The following is a 12,979-nucleotide window of genomic DNA, read 5'->3' as shown; positions in this document are numbered from 1 at the left end:
GTCTGGACATGGCATCAGGGCCTTTTACCAGCATTTCCCTAATCCACCCCTATCCTGTGAGATGTCCTTCTGCCAATGACAATAACCAAAGTCACTTGTGGCAGGAACAGGACTGCCATCCTGATAAAGCCTCCCAGTCTTGAGGTCTGGACGTCCTTCGTGAACAGACCCACACAATCTACTATGTAGCATATCACACCTTTCCTGGACTGTTATTCCACATTTAGTATCAAACAATGAAAAGAATTAGTAGAATTTGTAGTTAGACCCAAGTTCAAATCCAAACAGGTTGCTTACAAGCTCGTCACGGGACTGTTTCTTAAATTCACTATGCTGCTTTTTTTCCCATCTGTAAAATGAAACCGAAACCACCACCTCCCCTAATTACTTACTCATTCAGGAAATATTTAATGCATGCCTCCTATGTGCCGGGCACTGACGTGGGCACGGCAGAGGATACAACATACTCATGGAGCTTATATTCTAGGAGGAGAGAGAATAAATTCATATTAAAAATAATAAATACCACATGAGATAATAAAGCAGAAAATGTGACAGAGTAAGGGTGATTGTTCTTTCAGAAGGGTTGACCAGAGAAGACTTCTCCCATGAGATGATTGAGCACAGAACTGAATGAAGGAAGGGTGGAAATTAACCATGAGAATATTGAAAGAGCATTTCAGGCGGAGGGAAACACATGTACAGAGGCTTTGTGCTGGGAACATGCTTGTCTGAAAAACAGAGGAAAACCAGTATGATTGGAGCAGAGGATGTGATAGAGAGCATGCTGCTGGTAGTTGAAGTTAGAGAGGTATGAGGGAAACAGGTTGTACAGGGCAGTGATTTGCAAACTACAGCCAACAGGCCAAATCCAGACTATGGCCTATTTATGTACAACCCTTTAGGTAAAGGAGGTTTTTAAATTTTTAGAAAAATGTTTTTTAAAAGTTTTTTAAAGGGCAAATTCTTTAAAAAATAAAATAAGGCCAGGCATGGTGGCTCACTCCTGTAATCCCAGCACTTTGCGAGGCTGAGGTGGGTGGATCACCTGAGGTCAGGAGTTCGAGACAGCCTGGCCAACATGGGAAAACCCCATCTCTACCAAAAATACAAAAATTAGCTGGGTGCGGTGGTGCATACCTGTAATCTCAGCTACTCAGGAGGGAGGCTGAGGCAGGAGAATTGCTTGAACCTGGGAGGCAGAGGTTGCAGTGAGCCGAGATTGCACCGCTGCACACCAGCCTGAGCAACAGAATGACACAACTCTGTCTCAAAAAAAAAAAAAAAAAAGGACAGTATCATATTTGGCCCACAAAGCCTAAAATATTTGCTATCTGCCCTTTTACAGAAAAAAGAAATTTGCCTGATGCACGGCCTTAGAGACCACAGTGAGGACTTTGTACTTGTATTTTAAGTATGGTAGGAAGCCCTTGGGGGTTTTTGAACCAGAAAGTAACATGACGTGGTTAACAGTTTTTGAAGGATGTCTCTGGCTGCCATGTTAGCTCAGACTGAAAGGAGGAAGGGCAGAGCAGGGAGCACAGTTGGAAGGTCAGTCATTAGCACAACCCTGATGAGACCTGGTGGCAATAGAATGGACTAGACTGGCAGGTACAAGGTGCTAAGTAGTGGGATACAGAGTATATTTTGGAGGTGACACCAAAAGATGCTTTGAACTAACTAGGGGGTATGAAAAGAAGAAAGGAGGGAAGGATGACACCAAGATTTCTGGTCTACTCACCTCTCATAATGCTGTCATGGAAACGGAATGAGACAATGATTTTTTTTTTCTACCTCTGTGGTTTGATCCTTCCATTTCTTCCACCATTTTGCAGTCAGGGTTTCCTTTCTACGGTACAACTTTGATTGTGACACTGTCCTTTCAAAAATCTACTCCAGTATCCTGTTAGCTGTGGAACGAAGTTCATCCATTGAGCCAGTCAGTCTGAGCCCTCCGTAATCTGGCCACCCCTCACCTACATCCTGTGTCATGTCCTGTCACTCCTGTTCATCCACCCCACCACAAACCAGCAAGTGGTCTGCGAGTCCCCATATGTGCTTTATTCTTTCCACTTCCGGGCCTTTGCCCACATATATATGCTCCTCTCTCTTACTATGGAGGTGTGTCAACAGTCCTACTAGAATCTTGTGGTCTACTTTTACAATAAAGTCATTACATGATACCTCTTTATCCTCCTAGTCTATTTCAATATTCTTTGCCTTCACCTATTTTAATAGTTATTTCCATGTGTAACATGATTTTTATACACGAAACTTATCCCCCATCATCAAACTTCAGAAAAGGAGACGGTATAGCACATAGTTAAGTGCCCTCACCTTTGTTAAATCCTGACTGTGAACTTGGGACCTGTATGACTTTGAGCAAGTTACTCAATCTCTGTAAGCCTCAGTAGTGTGTGCCCAATGGTAGTAATCACCATGATGATAATTATCAAAAGCTCTGTAGGAAAACCACTTCTGCAGTTCTGGCACTTGAGGCTTGCTTGTTCCCTGAAAGTAATGGTTCTCAAAACATGACCCCCTCGCCCCGCCCAGCTTTTGGGGATCAGTGACTCTTAATCCTTCTTATGGTTACAGAGTTGGTAGGGGCAAAGACGAGTTGGAGGAAGGTAGGAAGTATAAGCTGGTCAGTGGATCCGTTGGAGATGTAGGATTGTTTGGGGAGGACACACCCATAGTGTAAGCCAAAGCCATCAGGAGCCGTCAGTTAACTTGTAATAATACAAGCGGATAAGATCAATTTTTGTTAGATTGACAAGATGTGAAAATTACTTGGTATGTCTAATTTTAATATAAACTGTTGACGCATTTGTGAATAGAGAAACTAGAGTTAGTGCAAATAATTTCAAGAAATTTTAAAATGTTGTGAAGAGCAGTGTGATTCCACACAGTATTAAAACCTGGAGAACACTTAAGTAATCTCTGTAGCTGTGGGAAAAAGCGCAGCCACATTTATATATAGTTACCGGCTTTTTTGGAACATGATACCACGTTTATCTTTTTTCTCTTCTTTAGGTTCATTATGTGACATGAAAAACCATCTCTTTGACAAAGTGATTCTGTTAATCCAAATAGATTTGAAATAAAATTACTCCGGGCCTTGTCCTCCACACTACCTGATTCCGCTTCCTCCATGTTGCTCACTGGTGTGGTTGCAGGTGGACCTGGGAGAGGGGCGGAGCCTCAAACCAGTCCTTGGGCTGCCAGTCTGTAGCTCTGAATAAAATGGACTGCATAAGAGGTGTCCTTGAAGAAAAATGCTAGAATTATCTTCATAATTAATTTTTATCTCAAGCTTTGGATTCTCTTTCTGTGCATGTTTGGGGAGGGGAGGGCCTATGCTCAAATATTTTCTCCTAGAAGGAGTGTGTGATCAAAAACTTTATTGCTGGTTAGCATGATGATACTTAGGTGAGAAGTTGGAAATGTTGATGCCACAAAATCCTAGAATTTTCTGTAGATTTCCGTTTTCTATGCGACCTACCCACCTCTAACTATAATAAATCACAGTTTTGTCTCCTATCATGTACTGTTCAGTTCAGCCTGGTGACGTGTGAATCAGATTCAGGGAAAGAATAAGAAACAGACACCATTGGCTTTATGTTGGGCCATCTCTCCCTCTCATGCCTCCCTCTCCCACTGTTTGGGCAGCCACTGAGCAAATAGCCAAAGTGGAGCTGCCTGGTGAGGCAGAGAAGATACCTAGATGGTCTCTCACCTGAAGGATCTATTTCTGCGTAACTGGTTACCCTTTTAAAGTCCTGGATTTCAGAGCCATCTCTCGTTGGTGAGATCTGTGTAAGAAGGACCCATTTAAGGGAGTGGGCAGAAGGCCTAAGTGCCTCGAAGGGAAAAGACTGCATGGCACAGAATGTGACCATGTGCCTGCCTGCCATGCTGCCTTTGTGTTGTTAGGCTATGGCTACATCACATTTGTTTCTCTCTCTCACTCTGAACGCTTCTGAGAAGTTTCAAAGGAAGGTAAGCAGTACCTGTGTCATTTACATGCTTCTCTGGTAGAACAGCTCTGGGTTTCTGCTGATCCTGGGCAGAGGCCATTTCTGGGAATAGATTTGTCCCCACACACCCTCTCCCAAGGATGTTGCATGGCTGTGGCCACACGTCTCTTTCTGCCCGTAGACCGGCCACTTGCTTCTGGAATGAATTCCTTAGGAGCTTTGCAGTGGGTCTTTTCCTGGTAGTCTGTCTCCCAGAATTGTTGTGCTGCTTGGCTTCCAGAGAAGCCACAACTGCCCCGTGCTGACCTTATTCTTCCTCATTCCCACAGGCAGCACAAGGAGGTGGCCACAGGACCCTGTTATATGGCCATGCAATTCTCCTGAGGCACTCTTTCAGCGGAATGGTAAGCAGCTCTGGTGTCCACTCTCATCATTCAAGGAGGAGGGAAAACTGAAGAGGGGAGAAGTACAAGAAGCCAGCAATAACAACCTAACAGCAGGAACAATTAGAACATAACTAATTTTAGCACATTATCCTCTTGACATTTCCTTCATATGACCTACCTCAATTTGCAATAATTGCAATTATGTTTTTTGTTTCATCAATGTCTGATACCCCACCTCCAACTCCATGAGGTACAGGGCCATGTATCTTTTTTATTTTGCTAAACCTATAACCCCACCAAATACAGTGTTTTGATATACTAGATGCTCAATAAATATTTGTTGAGTTGACGAGTGATCAAATGGCTTATGGAGTAACAGATCTCTTTAGTATACAAGGATAACCAGTATAGAAGAAAAACCAATAAAATGGAAATTTTGTGACAGTTCTCCTCCTTTACCTATCTAAGAGAAATAGAATGATACTCACTGTTTTCAGTCCTGGGAGAACTTGCAGGTTTTATGCTAATTCAGAGACAGGAGGAAGACAAGAGGCAAGGTAGTCACAGAAAGCTTGCATGGCTATTACTAATCAGAGATCTAGAACCAGAATTGACAGAAGGATGATGCCTCAATGTAACTTGAAAAAATTGCTACATTTTAAATAAATATGAGTTATTTATAATTTACCAAAAAATTATAATTTTATAATATTTTAAAATACAGATATTGTCGTTTTTGCAGGGAGTATTAAGGAGAATATTATTACTCAATCAAGTATAATATATGCCACACCAATAGTGTATCATCCTCACTTTCTTTCAGTATAAGGAAGCCTTGTCATTTTCCTTTAGCCCTAGTGGAAAACTGATACATTAATTCAAGAGTATTTCCACACATTTACACCAGCGGCATGATGCAAAGTTCATCTCAAGGCTTGAACTATCAAACTGACAACAGGAGCAACAGCTGCCTCTTAAATAATTCATTTGCTGCAGCATTTTTTTTTTTCTGAGCACTGGTGAGAAGCTGACCTTTTCAGCCTGAACATTCGTCTGCTGTAGTCCTTCATGGCAAAAGACGAAAAACAAAAATGGCCAAATGGAAGTGTATCCAAGTAGGAGATGGAGACGTTATTGAGAGTAGGGAAACTTTTGAACCCTGATAATATCTGGAATTGACAGGTGATACTATCTTCCAGAATCTGATATTTATCTATAGGGTAAATAAAACTCCAACACTTCTCTTGACTTAAATGTAATAAACAGAACTTCAAAAGCATACTTCTATGGCTTCACAAACAGGCTAATATCCTGGTAGTGACACAAAGACTTGCATTATTTATCATTAAGTTTACCTCTCCTAAAAAAAGTTCTACTCACAGTGAACATATACTCTCTACTGGTGAGCTCCTTTTAAGCACAGCTATGGGAATAAAGCCTGTAAGATACGACTTTGTACGTTGCAATGATTTTCCATCTTCCTCTTGCAGAGAATTAGAACTGTGGCTCAGAAAGCACATCCCAAGAGCTTACCTGCCTCTCAGTCTAATTCTAAGATGAGCTGCTGTGCCCATCAGTGAAAGAGGCCATGGGATTCTTTATTAAGTTAGTTTAACAATCATTTTTAAGTTTTACCTGCCCATGTATCTTTATAATAAGAAAAAAAAAACCCATTATTTTGAGAAGCTTTAAAGCTCCTAGAAAATTTGAAAAACCAAAAATAGAAGTGGGAGAGTCATTCATGGCCCCCGACACTATCCAAAATCAACTTCTGTTTCATTTTTGTGTAATTCCTTTTAGTCTGGTTGCTACACATTTAAATTTTTTGGGTACATGTTAACTCATAAATGTACATTTTATATATTACTTTTTAGCTCAATGTACTGTAAACAATGTTCCAGGCTATTAAACACTCTTGATAAATACTCTTAATAATGTAATATTATATAAAATAGAAGTATCAAAGGTTATCTAGCTTTTTATTATTGTTGATCATTTATGTTCCATTTGTATTGTTCCTAATTTAAAAGTTTCTCGGCCGGGCGCGGTGGCTCAAGCCTGTAATCCCAGCACTTTGGGAGGCCGAGACGGGCGGATCACGAGGTCAGGAGATCGAGACCATCCTGGCTAACACAGTGAAACCCCGTCTCTACTAAAAAATACAAAAAACTAGCCGGGCGAGGTGGCGGGCGCCTGTAGTCCCAGCTACTCGGGAGGCTGAGGCGAGAGAATGGCGTAAACCCGGGAGGCGGAGCTTGCAGTGAGCTGAGATCCGGCCACTGCACTCCAGCCTGGGCGACAGAGCGAGACTCCGTCTCAAAAAAAAAAAAAAAAAAAAAAGTTTCTCAACATCTTGAATATTTCTAACTCATTTCGGTAACATATAGTTCTATACATTAAACCACTGAGTCATCAGATAAGAGCATGTTTGAGGTTTTATGTGTATTGTAAAAGTATTTTCAGCTGGGCATAAGGTGGTTCACACGTGTAATCTCAACACTTTGGGAGGCCAAGGCAGGAGGATCACTTGAAGCCAGGAGTTCAAGACCAACCTGGGAAACATAGCTAGACCACATCTCCACAAAATTTATTTTAATTAGCTGGGCATGGTGGCACACACCTGTAGTCCTGGCTACTTGGGAGGCTGAAGTAGGAAGATTGCTTGAGCCCAGGAGTTTGAGGCTGCGGTGAGCTAGGATTATGTCACTGCACTCCAGCCTGGGCAACAGAATGAGACCCTGACTCTAAAAGTAATAGGAAGAATAATTAAAAATGAAAATATTGTATTAAGGCATGTACCAATTAACTTTCCAATGAGCAAGATAAATAGAGCTCTCTTCACAGTAGCTCACTGCTGAACTTAACTGGAAGCTAACTAGTGGTAAGATACCAAGACCTAATGGAAGAGTGTGACTTCACTAGTATTCACTCTTCTTTCACAGTATCTAACATGCTTGACTACATCAAGATCCCAGACAGACAAACTTGCCTTTGATGTAGGTCTACGGGAAAATGCCACAGGTGAGTCAACATTCCCAGGTTTCTTGAGTTCAGTGGGGGTCTTGGGCTAAGGGCTTTTGAGAAGGACCCTGAATGTGTTACTCATTTGGGATTCCAAACCAAACTGGTGAAGAAATAGGTCTAACAAAATTGCAGAATAATGGACTAGAGAAAAGATGTGTAATGGAAACACAGAAACTAGGAATGAAGGCGAACATAATGTTTTAACCACAGTCAGCCAGAATCTCAAAGAATAACAATTCTTTCACATTGTTAGGTACTGAAAGTAAGTGAACAAGTCATTCTTGATAAGAACCAATGATACTAAATGACTGCCAAAAAATAAAGGTAGCATAATAAACACTTAAATAATGAAATATAGTGTCTAGATCAAAGGAGTAGTCCTATTTTGCTCTGCAATGAACAGGCTATGTCTAAAGTAGTGTTTTCCAAATGTTAGTTGTTTATAATTATGATTTTGCCATTCCACTGTATCCTTTTCAATATCATTTACTTTATGATTTTATTTAAATTTACTTTTGTACTTAAAATTTTACAGACAAAACTTATTACTATAAGTATAACCTGTTTTTGCTTGCCATAAAAGTAAAATAATGAGAAGGAAACCATGTCATTAAGTAATTGAAGAGATGTTGACAAATATTATAACGTGTTAATGGTACACTAGTTCCAAATGTAAAACTTTATTTGAAAGCATCAGAAGGCTTAAAAGGATAGTAAAAATGAAAACAAATTTCTCACTATATTTGTCAATGTCGTTTAATTGCCTCCCACCAGTGATATACATCATATACTTTGGGAACCACTGGATTATTTTGTTTTTAGTATAGTCAAAAATACTGACAATCAAGAGGTGGGTGCTGAAGATGCTGACCAGGATGACACAGGTTCTCACTGGAAACCAGAAATAAAGAACAGAGGACTAAGATAACAATCTACAGATATTCAAAGTTATAGTATCAAACAAGATGCTGACTTGCTGGGGTTCTTCCAAAGACCAGCAGAGCAGTGGGTAGGAGTTGAAAGGAGGCACATTTCACGTCAATTATGAAAACTACTTTGGAACATCTGCAATTAATGAGCAGAAGAACAGCTGGCCTTGGGATGTAGGGTGCTCCCTGTGGCTAAAAATATTCATTAACAATCTGACCATCTGTCAAGGGCATTACATATGGAATTTCTGCTTCATTTAGAGGTTGGACTAGGTACCAAACAGGATTCTTTGTTGCAAACGACAGAACTTGATTCAGGTTAACTCAGTAAGAATAAGAACTTACTAGAAGGATGCTGGGTAGAGCCTGCATTAAATCTGGGGCCTCAGGCTTGAAAATTGGTTAGGAACAGAGACCAAGGAAGAGAAAACAGGTTAGAACACACTACGGGAAAAGTCTAATTTGAATACAGTCTATAATATGACATTCTCCCTTAAATAGGAAGAGGGTTCCAATGTTGGGTAGCCAAAGAAAGACAAAAGTCTATGTTATTGTTCTACAGCTAGGTCAGTTCATAATGGAAGGATCCAGGTTGTCTCCTTTTATAGAACTAGAAAAAAAAAATCCAGCATCCAAACCTTGTGTACCTGCTGTTTCCGCGTCTTGCACAATGGTGTCCTAAGAGTGCCTGAGGGAACCTCTTTCTCTTTTCCTCCTCTTCCTGTTTTTGTACTAAGCAAAAAAGTGACCCTGCCTTTGCCCATTATAGGTTTTTTTCCTAAAATAAGATTAGATTTGAATTTGATTTAAAGTTTCTTTGTTTTCAGCCAAAGTGTTAGTCTTAAAATATGATTTCCTCTAAGGTGTTGTCAACCTTGCTGAAAATTACGAAGTGAGTGAAGTGCCCCACTCTGACTATACACTTCTTTCTAAATATAGACCAACTGTCAATCCTGAAGAATATAATCAGTAAAGTCAAATATGGTCACTGTGTTTGTATCAGTAAAATATACGTTTCAAGATTGGAAAGAAATTGAGAAGCACCACTTTCTAGTCAAGTGTTCAGAGAAGCCTTTAATAAAAATAAAGGGAAACCACAGCAGACAATATTACTCTTTTCAGCAGTTTGTAAAAATTTCTAAAATCAGACTAGGTGTGAATTCTGTTCACAGACGAGGCAAACACATAGAATTAACCCAAGTTCAGGCTAGCTGATGAGAAGCTACCTGTGGCAGAAAACGGAGAAAAGGCTTCAAGTTGGCTGATGAGAAGCTACCTGTGGCAGAAGATAGGGAGAATAGGCTTGACTAGGTCTTCATGAAAACCTAGAGCCTAAAATAACTTAGGTTTGTTTTGCCTCTCTCACCCAAATTCATGTGCTATTCTCCTTGAAGAAAGCTAGCTGGGTTTGTGAGGGACAAGGAGGATGCACCTCCAACTCAGATGAGGTTCAGCATTACCTGGAGATTCTCCTCACTGCAGGAGGACGTTCACACGGAATCCCACAGAACGGTACCCTGTTCCTGTCTGGCTAGTTCTTTGAATGCACTTCTGGCTCAGAAACCCCTTCAGAGTTGTAAACAAGGAAACTGCCCAGTAGTGGAATTGAAACTACAGGAGAATATGAGGAGAAAGTTTGGGAGCAGTTTCTTGAACAATTCTGGCATTTTCCCCCAACACATTGAATTGTACATTCACACACTTAACACAGAATTGATGATCATTTTATCCTTGATTTTGGGTAAAATTACTTAAATGTATTCTGGTCTCCTTTTAAAGTTGTTTAATTGCTTTGTTTTTAGGGTTTAGGCATAGCTTTAGAATTTAGACTTAGGAGGAAATACATGTTTAACACATACCCACACTAAAAGTGTTATTTTGTATTTTAGGGCCGTGGACTGGCCCATCCCGTTGCTTCAGGGCCAGCTCTATCCCTGGTTCCAGAGCATGGGAGAGGGCAGGGAAACAAAATACTCTTTGTGTGTGTTCCTCTTCAGGACCCCCTTCATCCTGGACACCCTTTGGTGGTCCTCAGAGAACATTAAGGATGCATACAACATTTTCCCCTTCAAATGTAGAGCTCAACATCTTTGTCATGTCATGTTTAGTTTAATTGAAGTAATACACATAGATTAAAGTGAGAAATAGTTAGTGCTTCTGAGCTTATTGTAAACACCAGTCTCCTGCCCTCCTTCCTCTGGATGCCTGCCTCTCTGGGGCATCTACTTTCAGCTCTTTTAGTATTGTTTACCACTTGTTTGTAATATACATATTAATACAATGCTTTTTAAAATTATTTCTAGATTATGCATTAACTATTGACGTCCTGATACTAATTTTGCTTTTATTTCACTCTTCCCTGTCTTGTCTTCCACTCTTCCGTGTCTTGTCTTCCCATCCTTCCAATAGATTTTCATCTATTTTATTTAATTGTCAAATCAATATTAACTACTTCCACTGCTATAACTGTAACTTTTATTTACAAATGAGCCACATAATATATTCTGACCAGGTAATTTATTGTATTACTTTGGGGTTTTCTGATAGTTAATAACTGCCTCATTTGTTTGCTGAATTTTTTGCGACGCAATCATTTATTCGTTTTCAAACTTTCGTATAGAACTGAAAATCTCTAGCTAGATTCGATCACATGATCTGTTCTCTGTTTCATCTTCTTAGAAACGTCAGCCATCATCTAGGGAATTTCTGTTGCCTTGCCCTAGATTCCATGTTTATTAGATCTTATAGGATTGGTTGGTGTTTGTTTGTTTGTTTGTTTGCTTGCTTGCCTTCTTGGTTTACCACCTCACTTTGGTGGAGCACATTATCTAGTAACTTTTACAGAAAAGATGCATGTGGATTAAATTTTTGTCTGAAAATTTCCTAATTACAGCTTCACACGTCATGCACACTTTACTGTGATTCTATATTGGAAATATTTTTTTCCTCAGCTTCCTGAAGGCTTTCTACTAGCCAATGGTCTGACTGTTGAGAAGTCTACATTCTGATTTCTTATCCTTTGTGTGTGACTTGTTTTTATTTTCTGAAAGCAGCTAAGAGCGTCTCTTCCGCCCTGGTGTCTGAAATTCCACAGAGATGTGTCTTGGCGTGGCCTCTTTCTGTTCTGACATCTCACGGGAATGCACCTTCGAGTGGTTTCTAATCTCTACTGTGTTAGGGACTCTGTAGGTTCTTTCAATCTGGAAAAGCTCATTTTTCAGCTTTGAAAAAACTTTAATAGTATTTCTTTGTTAATTTCCTCTCTCTGTCTTTTTCAGTTCTTGCTCTCTGGAATTCCTCTAGGTTGGTTTTTTGATACTTCTAATCTGTTTTTTGTCTTCCTTCCTTCTGGAATAATTTTTCAGCTTTATCTTACAACCTTCTTCTTTTTTTGTTTTTCTGGGATAAATGAATGTTTTTCTTTTCCTTGGAAGGGATCCTTCATAGATGCTAATATAACTGTTTCATGAATGTTAACTTCTTATCTCTGAGGTTATTAATTATAAGATTTTTTAAGTTTTCTTTTGTTCTCTGTAATCTTCGTTTTCTCCAAGTCCCTTTCTTCTCTTTTCGCTTCATTTTTGTAGTTCCTGTTAGAGACCTTCCTCAGTTGTCAGGTGGTCCTTGGTCTGCATTCGTGTTCTGATCAAGGCGGTAAAAGCTGACTAGAAGCTGACTGGGGCTTGTCATCTGTTAAGCCTCACTTTTAGGTCATCTGGCAGAGAACTGAGCATTTCACTGGTGACCTCAAACCACAGTATGTTTTATCTTAGCTAGTTTGGCTTCCCTAAAGAGTGATCCTCAAATCTGGGTGGAGGGTGGGAGGGAAAGGAGCTGGGGTTTTACTAATCAGGGTATAAAGTTTGAATTCTGTTTTTAGCAAGACTCTACTTCTTTGTTTGACAATGTCTGGTATTTCCAAAACCAGACCCTTGGTAGTTTGCTTTTCCATAGATTAAACTTCTAATCTTCTATAGTGTGGAGGAGGACAGGTCTTCTGGCTGTGCAGGGCAGGGAAAGGAATCAGGGATTTGAATGTCCTTTTAAAGCTTTCCACCAGTCCTGTTTACAACCCATTTTCTGCCTTCGCTGGTAGCTGGTACTTCCAGTTTCAAGGACATTCTTGAGATTCTGCAGCAGGAATTGGCTTTTCATTGATGGTTTCTTCTTCTCCATTTTCTTACTCAGAGACCTGGATTTTAACTTTTCATTGGCTAAAAGCATCCACCTGCTTTCCTTTTTCCAAAATATCAGTTTATCTTCTTTTCTATCAACTGCTCACTTATTGTCTGAGTCCTTGCAGATATAAGCCTTTTTAAAAAATTCCCCGAGGAAAGGGGAAGACAAAGATGAAAGCGTATAAGTGTTCAGTAGACCAATGAAATCGATTCTATTTATTTATTTATTTATTTTTGGTGCTCTTGATTGGAGTCAATTCTTAAAACAGAAATTTGAAAGACTATGAAAAGCATTTTTCCTATTTGCATTAAAAATACTGGAAGGCCACTACAGTTTCTGGCCTCTAATACTCTTTTCCAAACAGTGTTTTTCTGTCTCTAGGGAAAATGAAAATGACAGACATAGTCAAGAGCAGATGGGGGGCTGTCTGGAACGGTTAGAGACCAATAGAAGTTGAGGTCTGGAGTATGTACTTGTTGTG

The 12,979-nt window shown here is 39.9% G+C and overlaps 1 protein-coding gene across 1 annotated transcript in view; it reads left to right on the top strand.

Annotated features, from left to right (window-relative positions):
• The window catches only part of RYR3 (ryanodine receptor 3), a 396,626-nt gene that overhangs the window by 55,411 nt on the left and 328,236 nt on the right, over positions 1-12,979 (top strand). Inside the window, 2 exon segments of the mRNA XM_033190880.1 lie at positions 4,310-4,384; positions 7,309-7,387. Of these exon segments, the coding sequence (XP_033046771.1) occupies positions 4,310-4,384; positions 7,309-7,387 (154 nt within the window).

This window comes from Trachypithecus francoisi, unplaced genomic scaffold (genome assembly GCF_009764315.1).
Source record: "Trachypithecus francoisi isolate TF-2019V2 unplaced genomic scaffold, Tfra_2.0 Lachesis_group3, whole genome shotgun sequence".
Classification (NCBI taxonomy): Eukaryota; Metazoa; Chordata; class Mammalia; order Primates; family Cercopithecidae; genus Trachypithecus; species Trachypithecus francoisi.
The sequence above is the reverse complement of the archived record's forward strand: the minus strand, read 5'-3'. Positions and strand labels throughout refer to the sequence as shown.